Raw genomic sequence first — 23,425 nt, forward strand, 5'->3', positions numbered from 1 at the left:
GAGCTGGACACTACAATTTTAAGGGCCAGCTCCTCAGCATGCATAGGAAGGAAAGACAGGCAGTGGGTTTGCCAGACATCAAGACTGAAAGGTAAGCGATGGGCACAGCAGTCTGTTAGTTAGCCAGCCTAAGTCACAGCAAATAGAAAACCCCAGACAATCTTAGTTTAGAATCAACAGAGAACATAATCACTGGGTGTGAAATCTATTGTCCTAAACTCATCAACTATTCTGTTAGAAATCGTCCAGTGGGAGTGGTGGATTCTGCCACCATATCAAACAGTTCCTGGTCTACACGTTGTCTCCTTTCCCTCCCACCTTGCTGTCCAAAAAAACCCTTCTCTCTCTCTCTCTCTCTCTCTCTCTCTCTCTCTCTCTCTCTCTCTCTCTCTCTCTCTCTCTCTCCCTCCCTCCCTCCCTCCCTCCCTCCCTCTCTCTCTCTCTCTCTCTCTCTCTCTCTCTCTCTCTCTCATATCTATTTCTTGACTTTGTATGCTGTATATACAGTACTTCTGCAGGTGTGTGTTTTCATCTAGGATTACCACATGAAGCCTAGACTTACCTACTTAGCTGCCAACTGGACACTTTTAGAGGTAGAATAAATACCTCAACTATGGTATTATTAAATTGAACCCCTAATTTCTCTGACTTTTCTTCCTTTAGGTCTTTCATTCTGAAACTAAAAATTCTATTATTTATAGTTGCTTCTGAGCTATTCTTGAGTTCTCTCTGCTATCACCTGCATGACATCATTGGCAGATCTTAGCAACTCCACCTAACTATGTCTGTACATTTGCAGTGGCCTCCATGTTGTCTCCTTCTGTAGTTGATCCTTGACAAAACAGCCAGAGTATTATTTTCAGCTGTGAGTCATCATTTACTCCTCTTTAGAAAACCTCTATTAACTTCTTTCAGTGTAGCACAAAGTAAAAGGTATAACTCTGTGGCTGGTCTGTGAACTCATCTGTTGCCGTACTTCCCACTGAGCTCCAGAGTGGTTCTGTTTCTTGAGCATTCTACACATGCCTGCCCAGCAGTGTGTGAGTCTTTCACTCCTCTGCCCAGGAAAGAGGTTTTTTGGTTTGGTTTGGTTTGGTTTGTTTTTTTTTTTTTTTTTTTTTTTTTTTTTTTTTTTTTTTTTTTTTTTTTTTTTTGCCATATTCTAGGCTTAGAGAGTTAATAAACCAACAGTCTGTGTACCAAAAACAAAAACAGAGCTTTTCCTCTCAATCATATGATTATTCTTTATGAAAAACCAAGACCTTTATAAAAGCCATCAATTCTCATAAATTTTCAATGACAATTAGAGAGAGGCCAAAGGTAAACTAGGGGAAAGCATTGTAGGGACTTTTTGGTATCAGTTAAAATAAGTCTTAGAAATGGAACTAGAAATGGAGCTCCATTAACAATGAGGATTAGCATACTGGGGTCTGAGTACTCTCTGACTTACATTAAAGCTTTGATGAATACCACCTTACTCAAGAAGCCTTCACTAATCTCCCCATCCTCAGTTCCTTTTCTGACTATTTGATTCTGCATAATACTGCTTTTATTACTTGTTTCTTTTTCTATACTAGAAAAAGAACCCTTCGTTTTCTCTCTCTTGCCCCTCACTTTTGTCTCTTTTCTTACCATAGACAGTTCTACTTCTCTTTTCATACATGCAAACTGGATTTTCTTGAAACCACAAATGAGAGAAAACATTTCAGTATTTGTTTCTGAGACTGCTTAATCAGCCTAACATCATTCCCTCTTGTGGCATCCATTTTCCTGCAGTGACAAAAGACAACAGTTTGTTTCCTTTACTCATCCATCCTCAGTACCTAGAACAGAGCTTAGCATACATGTGCAGTAGACACACTTTTAATATTAAATAATGGAGCATTTAAATTTTTTAGTGTTTATTTATAAAATTAAAAATAATTATTTGAAGGAGATAATACTTACAGGAGATAATGAAAGCTTATCAGGTTAGATATTTCACAGTCCATTTGATTTGTGGGTTATCTATTAAATTGAAATTTTAATTAATAAATAAGTTGAATAATAATCATGCCCAAACCTATGGGATGCATTGAAAGCAGCACTGAGAGGATAACTCATAGCTCTGAGTGCTTCCAAAAAGAAACTGGAGAGAACATGAACTAGCAACTTGACAGAACAGTTGAAAGCTCTAGAAAAAAAAAGAAGCAGATACACCCAAGAGGAGTAGAAGGCAAAAAATAATCAAACTCAGAGCAGAAATTGACCAAATAGAAACAAAAAGAACCATTGAAAGAATCAACAAAACCAAGAGCTGGTTCTTTAAGAAAATTAACAAGATTGATAAACCCTAAGCCAGACTAACTGAAGGGCAAAGAGAGAGTATACAAATTAACAAAATCAGAAAGGAAAGTGGAGACATAATAACTGAAACTGAGGAAATTCAAGAAATCATCAGATCCTACTACAAAAGCCTATACTCAACAAAGCTGGAAAATCTGGAGGAAATGGATGAATTCCTAGGCAGATACCAGATACTAAAGTTAAACCAGGACCAAGTAAACCATCTAAATAATCCCATAACACCTAAAGAAATAGAAGAACTCATCAAAAGCCTCCCAACCAAAAGAAGCCCAGGTCCAGATGTGTTCAGTGCAGAATTCTATCAGACATTTATTGACGACATAATACCAATACTCTCCAAACTATTCCACAAAATAGAATCACATGGAACACTACCTAACTCATTTTTAGGGACTACAATAACCCTCGTTCCTAAACCACACAAAGACCCTACAAGGAAAGAGAACTTCAAACCAATCTCACTTATGAACATTGATGCAAAAATACTCAACAAAATCCTTGCAAACTGAATCCAGAAACACATCAAAACAATCATTCACCATACCAAGTAGGCTTCATCCCTGGGATGCAGGGATGGTTTAATATAAGGAAATCCATCAACACAATCCACCATATAAACAAACTCAAAAAACAAAAACAAACAAACAAAAAAAAAAAACACATGGACATCTCACTAGATGCTGAGAAAGCATTTGACAAAATTCAACACCCCTTCATGTTAAAAGTCTTGGAAAGAACAGGAATCCAAGGCCCATACCTAAACATGATAAAAGTAATATACAGCAAACCAATAGCCAACATCAAACTTAACAGTGAGAAACTTGAAGCAATCCCACTAAAATCAGGGACTCGACAAGGCTGCCCACTCTCCCCCTACCTATTCAACATACTACTGGATGTCCTGGCCGGAGCAATTAGACAGCAAAAGGAAATCAAAGGGATACAAATTGGAAAGGAAGAAGTAAAAACATCACTTTTTGCAGATGACATGATAGTGTACTTAAGCGACCCCATAAATTCCACCAGAAAACTTCTACCGCTGATAAACAAGTTCAGCAAAGTAGCTGGATATAAAATTAACTCAAACAAATCAGTAGCCTTCCTCTACTCAAAGGACAAACATGCCAAGAAAGAAATTAGGAAAAAGATACTCTTCACAATAGTCACAAAAAATATGAAATACCTTAATGTGACTCTAACTAAGCAAGTGAAGGACCTGTATGACAAGAACTTCAAATCTCTGAAGAAGAAAATTGAGGAAGATCTTAGAAAGTGGAAAGATCTTCCATGCACATGGATTAGAAGGATCAACATTGTAAAAATGGCCATCTTACCAAAAGCAATCTACAGATTCGATGCAATCCCCATCAAAATTCCAAGCCAATTCTTCTTAGAGTTGGAAAGAGCAATGTGCAATTTCATCTGGAATAACAAAAAACCTAGAATAGCGAAATCCATCCTCAAGAACAAGAAAACATCTGCGGGAATCACCAACCCTGACCTCAAGTTATATTACAAGGCAACTGTGTTAAAAACTGCATGGTACTGGTACAGAGATAGGCACTTGGATCAATGGAATAGAATAGAAGATCCAGAAATGAGCCCTCATGTATATGGTCACTTGATTTTTGACAAAGGAGCTATAAACATTCAATGGAAAAAGGACAGCCTATTCAACAAATGGTGTTGGTCCAACTGGCACTCAGCATGCAGAAGAATGAAAATAGACCCTTTCTTATCTCCTTGTACAAAGCTCAAGTGCAAGTGGATCAAAGATCTTCATATTAAAACAGGTAAACTGAAACTATTAGAAGAGAAAGTAGGGAAAACCTTAGAACACATAGTCATAGGAATAAATTTCCTGAATAGAACAACAATGGCTTGTACTCTAAGGTCAAATATTGACAATTTGGACTTAATGAGATTGCAAAGTTTCTGTAAGGCTAAGGACACTGTCAAGAAAATAAAATGGCAGCCAACAGATTAGGAAAAGATCTTTACCAACCCCACATCAAATAGAGGCCTAATATCCAAGGTATACAAAGAAGTCAAGAAGTTAGACACCAGAGAATCAAACTACCCTATTAAAAATGGGGTACAGAGCTAAACAAAAAGTTCCCAATGGAGGAATTTGAATGGCGGAGAAGCATCTAAGGAAGTGCTTGACATCATTAGCCATCAGGGAACTGCAAATCAAAACAACTCTGAGATTCCACCTCATACCAGTCAGAATGGCTAAGATCAAAAATTCAGATGACAGCAGATGCTGGTTAGGATGGGGAGAAAGAGAAACACTTCTCCACTGTTGGTGGAGTTGTAAACTGGTACAACTACTCTGGAAATCAGTCTGGCGGTTCCTTAGAAAATTGGACATATTACTACCTGAAGACCCAGTTATTCCACTTCTGGGCATATACCCCAGAGAACCTCCAACATACAACAAAGACGCATGCACCACCATGGTCATAGTAGCTCTATTTATAATAGCCAGAAGCTGGAAAGGACTCAGATGTACTTCAGTAGATGAATGGATACAAAAATTGTGGTACATTTACACAATGGAGTACTACTTAGCTATCAGAAACAATGACTTTATGAAATTCTTTAAAAAATGGATGCATCTAGAGAATATCATCCTGTGTGAGATAACCCAGTCACAAAAGAACAGACATAATATGCAGTCACTGATAATTGGATTCTAACCCCAGAAAGCTCTGAACACCCCAGAAACAACTCACAGACTATATGAAGTTCAAGAAAAACAAAGGCCAAAAAAAATAATAATAATGAAAAATCATTATGCTTAATCCTTACACACCAAGAAAACTTTGGCTATTTCCTGGTTACATCTTATTTTACATGTACTTTATGCTTATTGTAACTAGTAAGATTTTAATGCATCCTCTCAAACCTCTAAAAAAATCAAGTACTGACAAAAATGTATTCATATACTTTTATGCAAAAAATGCTTTTAAAAACTATACATTTATCTTTGTTTTTTAAAATAAAGTTGTTCAATTAAAAAATAAAGAATCTGTTACACAACACCATTTCTTATTAGGGTGACCTTCAATGCACTACTTAACTCATTACTCATTAACTACTTACTCCTCCTCCTTTGTTGGATGAATATTTATTTAAAGAGTTTGCTACTGGTACTTGATGTGATTTTTAAGACAATTCATGATAAAATGTTGAGATGAATATGTGACACTGTGGACTATAAGTGTTCCTTCTTCCTGTCCCTTAAGAGAACTTTCTTACTACCATCCTTTCTATTTTTAGGGATAATCATTTTCTGAATACTTAGGAAATTAGGCATTTGAATTTTAACATCATTACATAATTATCTTCCTGATTATTAATAGGACTGCTGTTTTGATGAGAGATACTTCTCATTTTCCTTTTTTAATGTTAGTAGTTTACATTTTTAAGTTGCACGTATTTATATATGGTCATTGGTTGGTAACAGATATAAACACTGTTAGTTGAAATCATACTAAATTCTCGGCCTTGTTCTAGCTGTTGAGGAAAAAGCAGTAAACAATACAGACAGAAATCTGATTGCTATCATCCCTTACATAATAGAATGTTTAGGGTATTGGTGACAATAAATGTTATGTTATAAAATAGGTAAAAACTAGATTATGTTTGGTGAAGGTATAGTTTCAGCTCAAATGACTGAACCATCATACCAGCACTGCCAACTTGTTTTAGAAACATTTTTAAAATGTGTTTTAGATTCATTATATAGGTACAGCATATAGTTGGTTTTGCTCCCAGTAAGTAGTTTCAGCTCATCCGTACTGACCTCTGACATTTTTTTCACTGAAGTTTGTTAATGTTTGTTATGGGTTTTTGTGTTTTCTGTTTTTTTTTTTTTTTTTTCCTCTTCTTTCTTCACTCCCTCACATGGGATTCCTTTGTTTTTTGCTTGCTTGCTTTTCCTCTCTCATCTTCTCTCAGCCTCCATTCCATGATTTCCTTGACATCCATCCATGTGCCAGTAGGCTCAGCTTAGACAAGATTTCACTGTGTAGCCTTGCTTCCTGGGCTCAAGTGATCTTGGTATCATCGTGTCTACCTATTTTGAACTCTTTTTTTTTTTTCCACTGTGAGCTCAAATTGCTTGATGTAGCATTTTTTCTGTCTTTTTTTTTTTTTTTTTTTTTTTTTTTTTTTTTTGATACCTGGAGAGTATCAATTATTACAACTCCAGTGTGTGCTTTACTGCTTCTGACTGGAAAGCTCACGTGCTGGAGCAGACATCCTAAAGGAGTAGTTCGAATGGAATCTGTTTACTCTCCTCCTTTCCTGTTATTTCCTTTGTCTGACGGAACCAAGTCCTCATGAGCACTAAGCAAGTGTTCATCCACTGACTTACTTATACCTCCAGCCTGTGTGTTTTCTTTAAAACCCTTCATCCCATTAGGTTGTATGTCTTTTATTTAGTTCTTCTGTCCTTTTTTTATTTGATGCATTATTTCCTGAATGAAAAAGTTTTATTGGATATAATAAAAGGTTATTTTGTTATCTAAAGATTTATTGAAATTTTAAAAATCTTGAATATTTGATAAAATTTTGCCTATAAAGCCTTTATATAATATGTTTGTAGAAATTGCTTTTTTGTTTTTGAGATTATAATATAATTAAATCATTTATCCTTCCCTTTCCTCTCTCCAGACCCTTCCAAGAACCTCTCCTTGCTATCTTTAAATTTATGGCCTCTTTTTTATTATTGTTATTAACATGCATATATGTATATATACATCTATAGATATTTCTAAATAAAGATTTACTCAGGCTGTATAATGTTACACATATGTGTGTTTTCAAGGCTGACCATTTGTTATTGGATAAGCAACTGCGATGGCCTCTGAGGAAGACTATTTTTCTGCTTATGGAAATTTTTTAATTTCTGATTTAATATTGTTTACAGCCATATGAATGTTCAAATTTCTTACTGGATCTATTAGTAATTCTGATTCTTTTAGGTGTAGCAGTAAATGTTAGAAAAATAGTTTGTTAACATTTTCAAAATTGTATATTATGATGTTTAAAGAACTCCCTTTTAATATCTTTTAATACTCTCTTAAACTGGGAGATGACATTACTTTTTATGTTGATACTTTTTAGCTTTCCTTTTTTACTTTTTGCACCTTGACTCACATGGTCAACATTTTCCTTACCACTTCTCATCTCTCACATCTCACGTTACCTTGTTTACTTCTTTTATACAAGTATCATAACTCTTTAAACATGGATTATGATGGGTATTCTCTATATTTCTGTCCCTGTCCTGCTACAAGCTGCTTAGAAGTAGCTGATTCTTCTCAGCTTGCTGCCTTCTCTCTGATGGAGTTGAGCTGCTCACAATGACTGTTGTACCCACAGCCATCAGCTGCTTGTAGAGAATGGATAAGCCATGGTCGCCTAGGACAATGGGATGTAGAGTGAGTGAGTGAGTGAGTGAGTGAATGAATGAATGAATGAATGAATGAATGAATGAATGAATGAACGAACAAACGAATAAATAAGTGGGGGGGTTTCTCATTTTCTCTGAGACTCTTGTTTCTTCTTTGGACATTCTCATGCATTTTATGTTAAGGCTTCAGATTGTAAATCTCATTTTAAGAGCTGTGATCTAAACGTGGCGTTGTAACCAGTGAGTCTACAGGCCATACTAGCTTGCCCCTTTGTCAAGACAGTTAATTCTTTGTAGTAGGATTGTTATAATTCTGCCCTCACTACTAAGTATTTTTGAGTTTATTCACATCTTGGAAAACAGAAGTGTTCATTTTGAGAATCAAGTTGGAATTGCCGTTTCACTGTCTTCTTTCACCTTTGCCCTTCCCAGTTCTGACAGCATCAGCAGTGATGAGGAGGAGCTCAGGACATTCGGGAGCAGTGACAGTGAGGGCAGCACCCCAGAGAACGTGGGGCCACCTCTCATCCTGGATGAGAACAGCTGGTTCAACAAGTGCAAGAGAGTAAGGCAGAGACACCAGCTTACCCTGGAGCAGAAGGTACTCCCCAGTTCAAGCCCCTCGCTGTGGAAGGGCACAGATCTTTTTATTTTGTTTCATTCACATATCTTTCAACTAAAGAAAATTGTGTATTCATTGCTACTTCCCCTTTACTTCTGAATAGAAAACTTATTTAAAAATAGAGACGCAAAGTAGCAGGCTAGAGGTACCCAGCAGAAGCCCACTTCAAGGCTCAAAATAACGAAGGAGGCCAGGAGTCCTGGCACAAGCCTGTAATCCCAGCACTTAGAAGACAGAAGGATTAAGAGTTGCTACATAGCCTAACATAACAAGACCCAATTTTAATAAAGCCGAGGGCTGAGGAGGGATAGCTTAATGGTAGAGAATTTGCATTGCATACACAAAGCACTGGCTTAGATCCCCTGTACATAAATAGCAACAACAATACACCCCTGGGGAGAAGCCACTCAGCACGTGACTATAGGAAAATCGTGAAGCTCAGCATCATACACAGCACTTGGAGAAAGCCATGCCTTTGATAGTGGGATAATTTGCTTGGTTATATAAGAAGTTTGAAGTGAAAGAGGAAGAGACCCGGTGAGCACATCTGGACACTGGCACTGTGCAGAAGTGCAGTGGGAAAACAGTAGCCAGACTGAACAGGATGGATGGGCACCAGAGGCTTTCTCTGCACTTTCCAGATATATTTGAGAAGCTATTTTGAAAAAGTCTTGTCTGAGCTTGCTGCTCTGGGAATCAAAGTGCCTTGCACCCTGTTTCCAGGAACTGACAATAAACACAATTATTCTGATTTGAGTTGGAGCCTAGTCCACTGGGAGATTTTGTGAAGTAAACTGAGAATTCTGTTCAAAGCGAAGCCTGTCTGTGATGGGGGCAGCTGGGTATACCCTGTGAGACTGTTGGCTGATTCTGCTCAAGAGGTAAATATTGAAGCACAGGAGCCCTGGGTATTGGCAATGAATGACAGACCTGTTCTGCCCCAACCCTGTGGTTGACTTACAACCTCATAGTCTCTAACAACCCTCTGAGTGGCCACCACGGATACGTAAAGTGCAAATCAATAATATATCCAGAAGAAATAGTCAAATTAAAAATTATGGTTATTTTAATATCTTTCTGTGTAGTTTATAGGTTGAGTAGAGAAAAGGTTAATAAGGATGGAGTGAACTTTAATAAAAGAACAATCTAAAATATATTAAATTCTGATGGCTAGAATATTAGTTGATATTAAGTAATTCAATGCATCTTTTGTCAAGCATAAATGGAACAAATACAACTTTCAATAAGCATACTAGGGTGCAATACTGATGTTCCAAAGAGCAGAGACATAATAGTGATCACAGTATTACAGTAAAACCTCAGTTTCTGCTCCCAAAACCCACTGCCAGCAGCAAGGATTCACCTTGTGAAGGTTTCACAGCATTGCCAGACAGCACCACAAGATGGAGAGCAAACCCTAAAAGGACATGGCCTTGCAAACTATGACATCAACACAAGGTTCATTATTCTCCACATGTATCACCGACTTAGATTTTAAAAAGACTTCTAAAGTACACGGCAAAAGTAGAAGTTAGTGTAACTGAAACCAGTGTGACTTAGCAGATATAAATGGCCGTCATCCAGGAGTTGTAGGACATAGAAAAGAATGGAATGAGGAAGATAATTATCTACAATGTAGGGAGAGAACAAACAATTCAAAGGAAGTGAAAGAGTAAAATAACTGACATGGACAAATGAAAATGAGAGATTAGCAGAACAGAGAACTCCATAGCAGAATAATGTGCTCTAAAAAGTCAAGACACAGACGGTTGTCTTAGTGAAGAGAGTAGGCAGCATAACTAAGAAGTAGCCAAGATCTTGCCAATAATTATTATTAGAGCATAGTTGTAATAATGTCATGCCTTAGGAAACTGAAGGAAGAGTTTCTTTAAATACCACTTAGCCAAACTGATACCCTCATGATATTTGAAAATTAAATAACCTTTTAAAAAACCATTTCTCAGAACCAACTAATAAATGCTCAGATTTGTGGTTTAGGAATACACTGTAGCGACTATTGTAGCAACAGTGCTCCCTGCCACACAGTGACTGTTTCTAGCTCTGGACAAGTGAAGTCACAGGAGCATAATACATGGTAGAAGGATGATCAGTATAAAATACAAACACAGTAGTAAGAACTATTAGACATCTAATAATTTTAAGAATGTGCTGGGCCTATGCCTCAGAAGTTATGCTCCTGGGAATTTTGTATGTGTGGCCAGGAAACATATAACTATGTTCATAGGGATTAAATTATACAGTGAAATAATGTATAGTATTGAAGGTAAATAAACTGTTTGGCTAAACTCACTAATGTAGATGAAAAGGCAGGTTTCAAAAGAGTAGGCAAAACAGGGAAACTAAGCCATATTTTAAGACTTTTGTGACTTAAAAGAAAACCAGGAAGAAATGGAAATGATAAACACATATCTCAAGATACTGCCCTTCTTGCAGATTACACAAGATCAGTATACAGGCTCCTACGATGGTGGTTATTAATTGAGATAATAAATTGCTTATTGTTTAGTTACTAATGCCTAAAATATTCATATATATATAGTTTGCATTAAATATCTGTAAAGAGTTGTTTTGTGTATAAGATTATTTTCTATGATTGAGATTCTATTATGAACTAAATGTATGAAATGTATTATGGAAACAGTCTTCAGAGGCTAATAATACTAGCCACTATTAACAGGTATCATGAAGCTGAAAGAAAGGAAGCAGTTTGTTAATGTCACAAACAAGATAGCACTTACTGTAATTTAAGAGGAAAAGCTAGACTATGACCTCAGCAGATCATAGCCAATACCCTATAGTCTAATAAAAATGTAGAATTTCCCATTATTATGCTAAAATGTCAATATCTATGTGATGTTGAATAGTAATTACATAAAGTAAGTTTTCTAACCATATTTTAAAGCTAGGAGGTATATACTGGACACTATTAAGAAGGCTTGAGACGTTTTTCATTAATTTATGTATTCACTTTATATACTGATCACAGCCTCCCCCCCCCACCATGCCTTTTCTGTGTCTTCCTCTCACACAACCTCTCCCCCTCCACTTTTCCTCCCTTGGGTATTAACCCACCATGGCACATTAAGTCATTACAGGACTAGGTACATTCTCTCTCACTGAGGTCAGACAAGTCAGCCCAGTTAGGGAATGGGCAGGCAGGCAACAGACCTGAATGAAGACCAAGCTACATCTGCTACGTATGGGGGTAGGTCCATCCCATGTTCACTCTTGCTGATGAGTCAGTCTCGGGGAGTTGACTCTGATGGTCTTCCTGTGCCATTACTGTCCCCTCCTGCTCCCTAAATCTTCTCCCAACTCTTTCACAAGACTTCCCAAGTTTGATCTAATGTTTGACTGTGGGTCTCTGCATCAGTTTCAGTTAGGCACTGGATAAAGCCTCTCAGAGGACAGTTAGGCTAGGCTCCTGTCTACAAGCATAACAAAGTCTCATTAATAGAGATTGGTTCTTGCCCATAGGATGGGTCTTAAGTTGGGCTGTTTGGTCAGCCATTCCCCCAATCTCTGTTCCATGTATGTCCCTTCACATCCTGTAGACAGGGCACATTTTGTATAGACATATTTGTGGGTGCTGTCCTTATCCCTCCACTGGGAGTCCTCCCTGGGTATAGGGGGTGGCCACTTCAGGCTCCACATCCCTCATTGCTAGAAGTTCCAGCTAGAGTCACCCCCATAGACTCCCTGTAGACTCCCCCATTCTGGGTCTCTGGCACCCCTATTTCCCACTGCCAATTTCTATTTTTGCCTTAAGTTACATATAAAATTTATGAAATAAAAAAAACAAGTTTTAGGGGCCAGGGAGATTTCTCAGTGGTTAGAATGCTGGTTGCTCTCACGGAGGACTTAGGATTACTTTCTATTAACACCATTTGTAACTTCAGTTCCATGGATCTGAATCCCTCTTCTAGCCTCCTTGGATACCAGACAGGCACATGGAGCACACTTGTATACATGCAGTCAAAACACTCATTCATTTAAATAAAATTTAAAAATTAAATAATTTTTAAAAATAACTTTAAGAGATAGAGAGATGTCTCAGTAGTTTAAAGTGCCTGCTGTTCGTACAGAGGGCTTTCAGTTGATAACACAACATCAAGGAGCACATGACCACGTACAATTCCAGTTCCAAGAGATCTAATATCTCCTAGCCTCTTTAGGGAACCAGCATGCATAGTTGTACATATAAGCCCACTTAAATACACACACATACACATGCATGCACACACGTGCGAGGTTTAAAATTAGAGGACCTAGAGGTCCTGGCATGCATTAGGACCATGAGGTAGAATGGGAGCTTCAATCTGCTTGAAGCAGCTCTTGTGCTATGATTTCTGGGTCCTGTCCCTCCTGGTTCCATGGTCTGAAAGCAGTTAAACACACTGAGATGAGCCGGGCATGGTGCCACACTTAATGCCAGAACTGAGGAGGCAGAGGCAGGCAGATCTCTTGAGTTCCAGGACAGTCTGGTCTACAGCGCCAATTCCAAGATAGTCAAGGCTACACAGAGAAACAAACAGCAAGAAGAAACCCTCATCAAGGGCTTAGGAACCTCTCACATCTAATCTCAGCTACAGAAAAATATAAGCTAGCAGAGAACAGTAGGTGGGTTACTAACATTGAGAAGCATTCAGAAGCAGGCTGGCTTCTCCATGCATTTGAACTTGACTTCTTTGAGGAAAGGAAAGGTGCAGGCTTGCTTGAGGGAAAGAAAGCCAAATTTTACTTGCTTGAAGAAGCTCTAGCCTTGAGGTGACAGGAGTGAGGACAGCAAAGACAAGATGTCTGTGGACCCAGTGGCTTGGGAAGCACAGTTTGTGACTGCACCACATCTCAGAACTACCCATTTGAAGCTGTGCATGTGCATTGTGAGGTTAAATGACTCATTGCAAAGAAGTGGAAGGCATCTCGACTAAAGAATATACAGAGGAGTTTCTTTGCATCATGAAAGAACATTTTGGTAACTTTTGGGGTTTTTGTTTTGCTGACAACATTGCAATTTTCTGAAACATCCTGCTTCCCGAAGTTTAATTTGAGAATAATCATCTTTTTAGTGAGGAAGACTCCAGCTTTTTCCAAAAGGAAATTGCAAAGATACAGGAGTATGTGGCTGAATTATGTACTAAGCAGTTCTTTCAAAATTAGAAAAGCAAAAATCTATTCAAGCCAAACTCAAAGAGACTTTGACTTTGAATAGCTTGAGAAGGGTGCTAGATGTCATAGAACTTGTGATTTTAGGGAGAATTTGGTGTCTCTGGACCAGAACTTCAGAAAACTCCAGAATATTAACAAAATTGAAGTGGGCTATAGATATTAATCAATCAGTAGTTAAAGTACTTTCTGCTCTTCCAGAATACCTCCAGGTTCAGTTCCCAACACCCACATGGCAGTCCACAATCCTCTGTAACTTGAGTTCCAGGGAATCTAGAACCCCCTCTGACCTTCACAAGCACCAAACATTTGTGCAGGCAAAACACACATAAAAAATAAAAATAAGTAAATAAAAGGCAATGGGGGAAGGGCTGTATTGTCTCAATAGTAAAAGAAATGATCATTTTAAAAGTAGCTTTCCTTTGCTCACTCTCGTTTTGCATCTTCTATTTTGGCCCAATTTTCTAAAGTGTTTACACATTGCTTTGAACTATCTTGAAACATCTACCCATGAGACCTCAGTCTACTATGTAGAAAGGAACCCTTGGTTCGGCAGTGGCTTACTTGGGGCATGCCAAAAGAAGTGAAGCTATGTGCCAAAGGCACTTACTTGTAAAGTTACACTTTGGTCATGAGTCTTTGTAGCCTTGGTGAGAAAGTTAAACAGGTAACTCCTTCATTACATAGTCATTACATCGGCCCCAGCCAACACTAAACTTTGCTTTTGCTAGTCACTAGTAACTTCACTTACATGGAAAGTAGACAGCTGGACAAAAGAAGGAAGTATCAAAAAAAAAAAAAAAAAAAAAAAAAAAAAAAAAAAACCCAAAAAACTAACAACTTTGGTCTTTGGTACAAAGAAAAAAGTTTGTTTCCAAAATAAATTTTTTCAAAGAGCAAGACTCTGGTAGTGTTAAGCAATTAACCTTATAGTTAGTTATTAGGAGATGGAGAAAAAGGCATGGGCATACGAACCCAGAAGTGAAATAATGTTCTCAGACTCTTGGGTTTTATACCAGTTGTTAATAGTGAAGTTGGCTTTGGAACCTGTCTTGTGCCCATTATTAAATTAGCTTATTTGTTCTGTGAGCATCAGATACACAATGCCCGACAGTCGAGAGGAGAAGCAGTAATTACTTCGAAGATGTCTTCTGCCTTTCATGTTTTCTAAAGACTGGGATCTGGAGTTAGTTCCTTGTGAAAGTGTAATTTGGAAGTATTAATACTTGTAATTAGATATACATGGCCTTAGAAAACCTGTGTTTGTCCTATAAAGCCTCACTTATGTCTTGTGCATTAAATAATCCATTAATTCTGGAACTCTAAGGCACAGGCAGGAGGTGAAAGTTCCCCATCAGCTGGGAAAACGTAACTAGTCCCCATCTCCTACCCCACCCTCTGCCATAATGTTAAAGAGTGCAGGGTATACATTAACTTTCTATAGTCAGTTAAAATCATCCATCGCTAATATTGTAAGATGTTTCATTATAAAGTGGATGAAAATAATGCTGGAGGTGCTCAGCATTCACATTTTTTTCAGTTGACATAAAGATGACTTATATTCGTGATACTGTATTTCCAGGGTTATCTTGAAGAACTTCTACGGCTTCGTGAGAACCAACTTTCAGAATCCGTTTCTCAGAATAAAATACTACTTCAGAGGATTGAAGATTCTGATCTGGCCCACAAACTGGAGAAAGAACAGCTAGAGTATATCATTGTGGAGCTTCAGGGTCAGCTGTAAGTGGGACGGTTTTATGAAAACTTGGCAGTGCCTGAACACTAACGTGGAATGTGCTTTGCTGTATGATTTAAATCCTAAGAAATGTAGTGGCATCTCTTACTGCTTCTTGCTCCTTTTAAGTTAATTTTGTTCCTTACTAGAAAAGTAGTCTGCTTTCATTGTGGAAAGATTATGAAACATAAGATAAAATTCTAATCATCCTTAGCATTCAGTGCAGTGTACATTCCAAACGCATTTTTTAAAATTAATTTTTAAGTTTCTGTTTTGCAGTGCTGGGCATCCAACTTACTACTGAGGCATGCTCACAGCCTAAGCATTTGTGTAGTTGCATTAGCTATTGATTGACTGCAAAATGATCGTACACAGACCACGACCACTCAAGCTCAGTCCTGCTAGATAAACCAATACCAGGCTCCGCCCGGATGTCACTGAGCACAATTTCATGCAGTCTCCTTCTTAAAAACTGTGTAGCACAGTTTGTAGATGAAGGAAGCTGTGGTGTATGGAACCAGTAGGACCTTCTTTACCTGTCGCTGTTCAAAGCACACACACTAATTCTACCATTTTGATAAGCTTATGTTGATTGTAGAAAAAATATACATAATAGTTTCTACTCTTAAAGGATGATTTTTAAATATTATTAGACTTCCAGAAAAAAAAAGACCCCACAAAGATACAGTACACAGACTTTTCATCTTTATTTTACAGGAGTCATCAGATTTTAGTGTTTACCTCTCTCTCCTCATACACATGCAGATCTTTAACCACTTAGGTACCTTAAACGTTATCATGTCTTTGTGCTTTCTGCTTCTGTGTAGCTGATGTTTACTAAGAACAAGGTATGCTTATATATAGTAAATGTCCATAAACCATTGAATACTTTAATCTTCTCCATCACCTACATGTCAGTGTCATTAACTGTTCTAAGAATGCCCCACAGTGCACTTTTGTTTCTTTGTCACCAGATCCAATTCAAGAGTGTTTTTATTTTATTCAGTTTTCGGTCACTTTAAACTTAGAGCCGTCTCTCAGTTTGTTTCACATGAGATCAATACTGGTAAGAAATACAACCCAGTAGTTTTTATCACATTTAATTGTGTTTCTTTGTTTTTGCTTTGAATTTAATCCCCCCCCCTTTTTTACTGAACTATAACATGAGTTAGATTTGCCTTCAGAGTGTAACACTCAAAAGTTGGTGCTTTATTGGTATAAATTTTAAGAAGTTAAACAAATATTCTTAAATATTCTGCCTTTTGCAGATGACTGTTCCTCTTTGTAGTTGATACATAAAATATGATAAGAGACAGTGTAAAGCCAAATAAACGTGGCAAGTAGCTTTTATTTACTTACTTGATTTTTTATTTGTTTGTTTGTTTGTTTATTGGATTTGGAGGAGTGGTTTTTTTTATTTGGTTTTGATTTGATTTTTTTTGGTTTGTTTTTTGTTTCTCTGTTTGTTTTGGGACAGTCACTGTATAGCTTTAACTGTCTTGGAATCTTGGAATTCACTATATACAACAGGCTAGCCCAAAACTCAAAGAGATACATACGCTTGCCTCTGAGTCAGGAGTGCTGGGAAAAGAAGATGTGCACCACCACACCTGGTAGACAATGGCTCTTAAAAGTAAGAAATCTTGTTAGTATACAAACAAAAGTCTCACAGTATTTTGTAGGAGTTTGCATATTATTAAAAACAATTATGTCCAGTCATGGTTCCTATTACTCCTAATAATATAGAGGGCTTGTTGTCCAGTTGAGAGCACATTCCATATTACCCTAGCTTCTGTTAAACTGAATAAAAATAGCAAGACCAAAGTAATAGAGATGCTGGATATTCCTTTATGGTTAAAAGATTAGTAAGATAATTACACTTTTCTTCTCAAGTAGTACTTGTAGGCCATCTAACTATTTTCATCATAAAAATGAGTTTTTATAAGCTGGATCCATTGCATGAGCTTATAATCTCAGCACTGAGAAGCAGAGGAGAAGCATCATGAGGCTGAACCCATCCTCAGCTATTATATAGCAAGCCTTTGTCTTTGAAAATTAAATATAAATAAAATAAAAGTTAGTTTTACTTTATTAGAAGTATTTTATTAAAGAATTAAACTTCAGTAAGTTTATTTTAATCTTTGATAATTTAAATGAAGAATTCCATTCTTGTTTGAGTTTGAAAAAACAATTCAGCTCTGTTATAGTTTTACTATAGTAAAATAAACTGTGTTATTGATCCTTTTGTCTTTGCAAAGGAACGTTACAGAAATTCCTAATACCTTTAGAAAGATTTTAACTAAAACAATAAATAAACTAAAGCACTAAAGAGCTGCATCTAAAGCTGTAGAGACGGCTCAGTGGTGAACAGAGGGGCTGCTCTTCCAGGGCACCCAGGTTCAATTCCCAGCACCCACATGGCGGCTCACAACTGTAATGTCAGTTCCAGATTTGATGCTCTTTTCTGGCCTCCATAAGCACCAGGCACGAATGTGGTGCAGAGACAGACATGCAAACTAAACGTCCACACACATAAAACAAAATAAACACTTTACATGTGTCCATTGATTAAAAATGGACTATATTTCATTGATAAGAATTGGACTGTCTGCTTGGGTGTAGAGTTTCAGATTTTCCTTGAGTAGAGCCGTACCCTCCAGATTGTTTAAGCTGTCTTACAAGATTCCTTTGCACAGAACTGCTATAGAGGACAAACAGCAGAATGAGAAGTCTTCCGAGAGTATTCTCATTTTACTACGGAATGCTCCTGAGATGTAAGATGTAGGATAGTGTACTGCGCAGCCATGGGGAGCGTGTGAGCATCTTCTTAATGCTGAGGACCGTCATCCAGAGTCATGAAGCCTGCATCACACTGCACACGAGTTCATTGTATTCCTTCTGGAAAGATAACAGCAGCCACCAGGGGAAAATTAAGCATTTAAATACATTGATGTCAAACTTTAAAGTGGGATATTAAGAGACAGAAGAGACATGTGATGCTTGTTTCTACGTGGGTTAGTTATCCTACCTTGGGAATTTGAAACCTTTTCTACTCGTTTTTATTTTTAACATTTCTTAATATATGACCTAATAATTACATTATGCTCTTGTACTGCATGCATCACTAAATTACTGTGTTACTAGAACTACAAAATGCTCATGTTTTATGAGCATTTCTATCATATAACACCAAGACAAAGTAGTAAAGATCACAGACAGAAAGCAGAATATCTGCACATTGTAGCACAGGCCTCACTGGGCTTTCCTACTTTTGATGTTTGTACATATATGATTTCAGGGACTACAGAGTTTTTTTCTTAATTTCTTTTTGTTTTAAATGCATGTCCATCACAGTTTTCCCTACCTTCACTCCTCCCAGTCCCCTCTCTCACTCCCAGATACACCTCTTTTCTCTTTCCCTTCAGAGAAGAGCAAACCTAGGGATATCAGCTGAACGTGCCATCATAAGATGCAACAAGACTAGGCGCAGACCCTCTTACCAAGGCAGGATGAGCAACCCAGTAGGAGGAAAAGATCCTAAGAGCAGGCAGAAGGGTCAGAGACAGCCCTCACCCCACTGTTAGAAATCCCACCAGAACACCACATATCCCCGAGTCTGCATTCTGCTTCACTGCCGGCTCACTCAGGCAGACAAAAGGAGAAGGCACTAGGCTACATTCCATCCTCCCTGCCATGGTGGTGCTGAGCTCTGTGAGCCCCTGTGAGCCTTGCATTATTAATGCTGTGGGTTGTGTTCTTGTGGTGTTCCTGACCACTCTGTCTCCTACAGTCTTCCTTCCCTTCTTCTGCAGCATTCCCTGAGCTCCAAGAGGAAAGAACCTGATGGAGATCTCTAATTTGGGCTGTCTCCCTACCTAATGTTTGGTTTGTGGGTCTCTGCATCTGTTCCTATCAGCTATAGGAAGATACATCTCTGATGGCATTGGGCTAGGCACTGATCTGGACTTCTGGCAACCAATGTGGCCTCTCTGCAAGGAACAGTTAGGGGGCTCATCTCAGCAATCTTTAGTTTCCTATTTTTTGTCTAGGCAGTAGACTCCATGAGTCCTCCCCCTTCTGTGTTAGCATGTCTACTAATACTATTATTGTTCTTCATGCAGCTATTTGTAGGAGACACAGTCAAACTGACTTCTGGGTCCTCTGACTCTTAGAACGTGTCTGCCGTATCTTGTGGTTGAACCGTAGGGGCAGTAGTTGCACTGTAAATATATCCATTTGGGCTGAACTTCCCATCATCCATTGGTCTAATTTCAACACTTATTAGAGTTTTAAGTAAAATGTGAGATACTGTATGTTTATCTTTAGTCACTGGTTTAACATGATTAAATAGCAATTATTTGATAATTTAAGGTAACGTGACTTTTGAGACTAGGCACAAATAAGAAAAATGTTCTTTGTGGCCCACAGAATCAACTGACCATGACTCAGGTATGCTCACAGAGATCAAGGAACGTGTACGGATCTGACCTTGGTCTGCTGCATGTTATGGTTGCGTTGCTAGGTGTTCTTCTGGGACTCCTAATAGTGGTCACATGGGCTGTCTCTGACTCTTGTGCCTGCCTTTGAGGCTCCTTTCCTCCTGCAGGGTTGCTTTGTCCAGCCTCCATGTGCGAATATGCATCTGGTCTTATTGTAGCTTGTTATGCTGTGTTTGTCCCTGGGAGGCCTGCTCTTTTCTGGTGGACGTGAAAGGGGCAGGAAAGGGGAGAGGAGGTGAAACTGTGGTTAGGATGTAATACATGAAAGATGAAAAAAAAAAGGAAAAAAATCAAAAAAGAAAGAAAAATGTTCTTGCTTCACCAATCTCAGGGGAGTCACTTTGAATATGCCTTGCTATAAACTTGGTATCACTTTTAAGGTAGATAACGGGAGTGCCTAGTTTCAAAGCAGCTGCAGATAACTCTTGGTTACAGTAGAGTTTACAGAAAGCTGCCTGCAGTTTGCAGGATAACAGAGCAGAGAAGTAGGTCTGGAGAGAGGACGGTTCAAAGTCCTGACTGTGGGAAGTCCCCTGCTGACCTTGGTCAGGGCCCCCCTGCCTGAGTAGACAAATAGACCTGCTTATTTGTCACCGGATTAACTTCTTGTCAAGATCTAAACTATAGAATGTCATTTTTAATTTAGCATAATTCATTTGTTCTGTGGTGAACCCAAGAAAGGAAGCCCAGCTCATTTCAAAGAACCAATCAGTAGAAACAGCGTAATTATGATTTCTAAAGACAAAGGCCTAAAAACACGGAGGGCCAGGGAGATGGCTTAGTTGGTAAAGGTACTTGCTGCTAAACTTGATGACCTTAGTTCATTTTTTCATAATATGCAGGGTGGAAGGAAAAAAATAACACCTATAAATTTTCCTCATACCCCATACACCAATAGAAATAAGTATATTTAAGATAGTACTACAATTTGGCTTTAGCCAAAAGTTTTCTGTGGGTAACTGTTGTGTTGTAACCTTTGTGAAACCAATTCTTTGTGGTTTATGAGGTCCAAAGTTGCTTCATTTTATAAAAAAGAAACTTCATTATAAATTATAAATTGTAGCCGGGAAATGTAATGTGTTTCTTTAATCCTAGCACTTGGAAGCCAGAGACAGACTGATCTCTGTGAATTCAAAGCCTGCCTAGTCTAAGAAAAAAAATTCAGGATAGTACAAAGGAAAAACCCTGTTTTCTTTTTTTTTTTTTTTTTTTTTTTTTTTTTTTTTTTTTTTTAAACTAACTAAATACGTAGCTAGAAAATTGTGCTGGTGCCCATTCTTAACAAAGTCTGCCAGTGCCAATTATTCACAAGTGCATAACGATAGTTCTCAAACCGTGATGGGAATGTTGCCTGAGATCCACTCATTAGAGTAGGTTATCAGGCTAATAATCCTTAGTCTTTTTCTAACAATCTTAAATTTTCTTTCAGTAAGTAAACAATGTTAAGATACCTTGAAAGTCTTTTAAATGAGTTTTGCATCTTTTTCCAGTGAAAGAAATTGTGTCAAATGTCCAGAAAATAAAAAGTTATCTTAGTAAGATTCATCCTCACTGACTTATTACTATCCTATTACTAGACAAAAATCTATGTCTGTGTTAGGTGATGCTTCTCTGTGTATATAGTAGACACATAATTTATCAGATAGTTGTTAGATACTGTGTAAAATCAGAACTGTTCCACAGCCCATTCAGAAGTGCAACCACAGTTAACAGAGCCACTATTATCAGTCAGAAGCTTGTGCTAGCTAATTGTCTGTAGTGGATTATACTGCCAACTACCGACTCAGTCCCTTGCCCTGCATGAGAACAGGACTGCAGGCTGTGGAGTTAGTAGTGGGTACCCATTACTTCCCCACTCCTGACATGCTGACCCGGAATCTCAGTACATACTACACTCGTGGGCTCCTGTAGTAAGAAAGATCTTTGCTTTTGAATTTTCTTTAATCAGTTCAAGTGTTGAATTAGTCTTGTGACAAAAGTTATTTGCTTCATGTAAATTAAAATTTTGGCAAAACTTTAATTCTTTTGCAGGTTGTTCTTACCAACTAACATTTTTAATTAAAAAAAAAAAAACTTGGTGAAAGATTGCCAGTTGATTATAGCATTTAATACAGTTTCATTTGATTTAATTATTTTTATCAAACTTTATTAATCATCATTTCTGCCAAAAACAGCTTTATAGTCTGGAGAGATGGCTCGGCAGTTAAGAACTGCTTGCATAGAGGACCTGAGTTTAGTTTCCATCATCTAAGGCAGCTCTAGGGGATCTGACGCCCTCTTCTGGCCTCCAAAGGCAACTGTATTTATGTATACATGCCACACACAGATACACAATTAAAGGAGAAAATAGAGGAAATTTCAAAAATAAAAGTATTACTTTTAAATGTATTGCATGAATTTTAATTTTTCATATATTACTATTTTTAAATTGCTTTAACTGATCTTTTTACTTGTGTTAAATTATTTTTAATTCTGAGTTTTTAAATCAGAAGATGATAGACATGGAATCTATGTTTTAGCTAGGATGCCATTGCTTTTGCTGTAGGTTTGACCCTTTAATTGGACTCTTTAATTCTTTTACTAAAGAATTACTAGCTCAGTGGAGAAGACAGAAAGTCTGATTTTTCAGTAGTAGTAATGGATCCTAGCCAACAGAGAAAGTCTTAAAAGCATGTGCTAAAGAGATAGAGCTTCAGAGTCCCGGCCAGCCCTGCCCTGTGGTGGTTCCAGTCTATTGACATACCGTTTGTAAACAATTACTGTGGGGCCTACATCCCAGTTAGGTTCCTCTGCCATAGAGAAAAGAAAGTAAAGACAAAAGCACTCACCATCTTAATATTCACAGGACTGTACTAAAGAATAATGATTTAAGATCAAGACAAGAGTTAACTGCCCACCTCACCAACCAGTGGCCTTCCCCAGGAGCTCTGGATGTCAATGCTGTTGCCTTGGATACCTTGCTTTACCGAAAACACAATAAACAGTGGTATGAGTAAGTGTAATTTTTTTTCCAACTAATTACACATTTAGTTGTACCAAAACATGTGGCTATCCACTCTGGTATTTCAGTTGTTTTTCTGAACATATTACTAGCCAAGATAGTCGTTAGGACAGCTTTGCTGAGGTTCTTTTAAGAAGCAGATAACTGAATATTTGAAGCCAAGGCACCCTGGGGAAGCAAAATATCGGAAGAATTTTTAGGTAATAGTATCAGACCAGCTGTCTCCTGTTCTGTTAAATTCCCAGGTATCTTTTAATAGATTCTTTGTATATATGAATTTGTTTTCATGAGGCATCTATTTTGAAATTTAGCTTTAGGATGTACTAGCTAGGAATTAGTTTTTTAGATTTTTAATTAAAAAAAATGCCATATTCTATCTCCTAAAAGTATCTAAAAGTGTAAAGTTCTCAGTGAATTTGACTTTTGATCAGTTTAATCAATCTAAAAGTCACTCTGCCTCTGAGCCATAAGTTTTTATTCCTACTGTTCAGACTTTCATTTGGTCATAATGTCTTGGTATTGAATGAGCTGCAAAATCATTTTGAAAATCGGGTGATATTAGCATCTTTGGGGTTTTAACATCTTTTCATCTTAATCATTTGTTTCCACT

The 23,425-nt window shown here is 37.7% G+C and overlaps 1 protein-coding gene across 7 annotated transcripts in view; it reads left to right on the forward strand.

The window, feature by feature from the left end:
- RUNDC3B (RUN domain containing 3B) overlaps nt 1–23,425 on the forward strand; it is a gene marked incomplete at both ends in the record, with an annotated part of 109,302 nt that overhangs the window by 74,148 nt on the left and 11,729 nt on the right. For 3 of the 7 annotated variants that reach the window (XM_080936094.1, XM_080936089.1, XM_080936091.1), the window contains 3 exons: nt 8,204–8,372; nt 15,163–15,320; nt 22,660–22,806. In XM_080936094.1, coding sequence (XP_080792220.1) covers nt 8,204–8,372; nt 15,163–15,320; nt 22,660–22,806 — 474 coding nt within the window. The remainder of the gene's footprint in view (nt 1–8,203; nt 8,373–15,162; nt 15,321–22,659; nt 22,807–23,425) is intronic. The other 4 variants (XM_080936088.1, XM_080936090.1, XM_080936092.1 and 1 more) reach the window with 2 other exon arrangements.

The sequence above is a fragment of the Micromys minutus genome (assembly GCF_963924665.1).
Source record: "Micromys minutus genome assembly, chromosome: 23".
In the NCBI taxonomy this organism is placed as follows: Eukaryota; Metazoa; Chordata; class Mammalia; order Rodentia; family Muridae; genus Micromys; species Micromys minutus.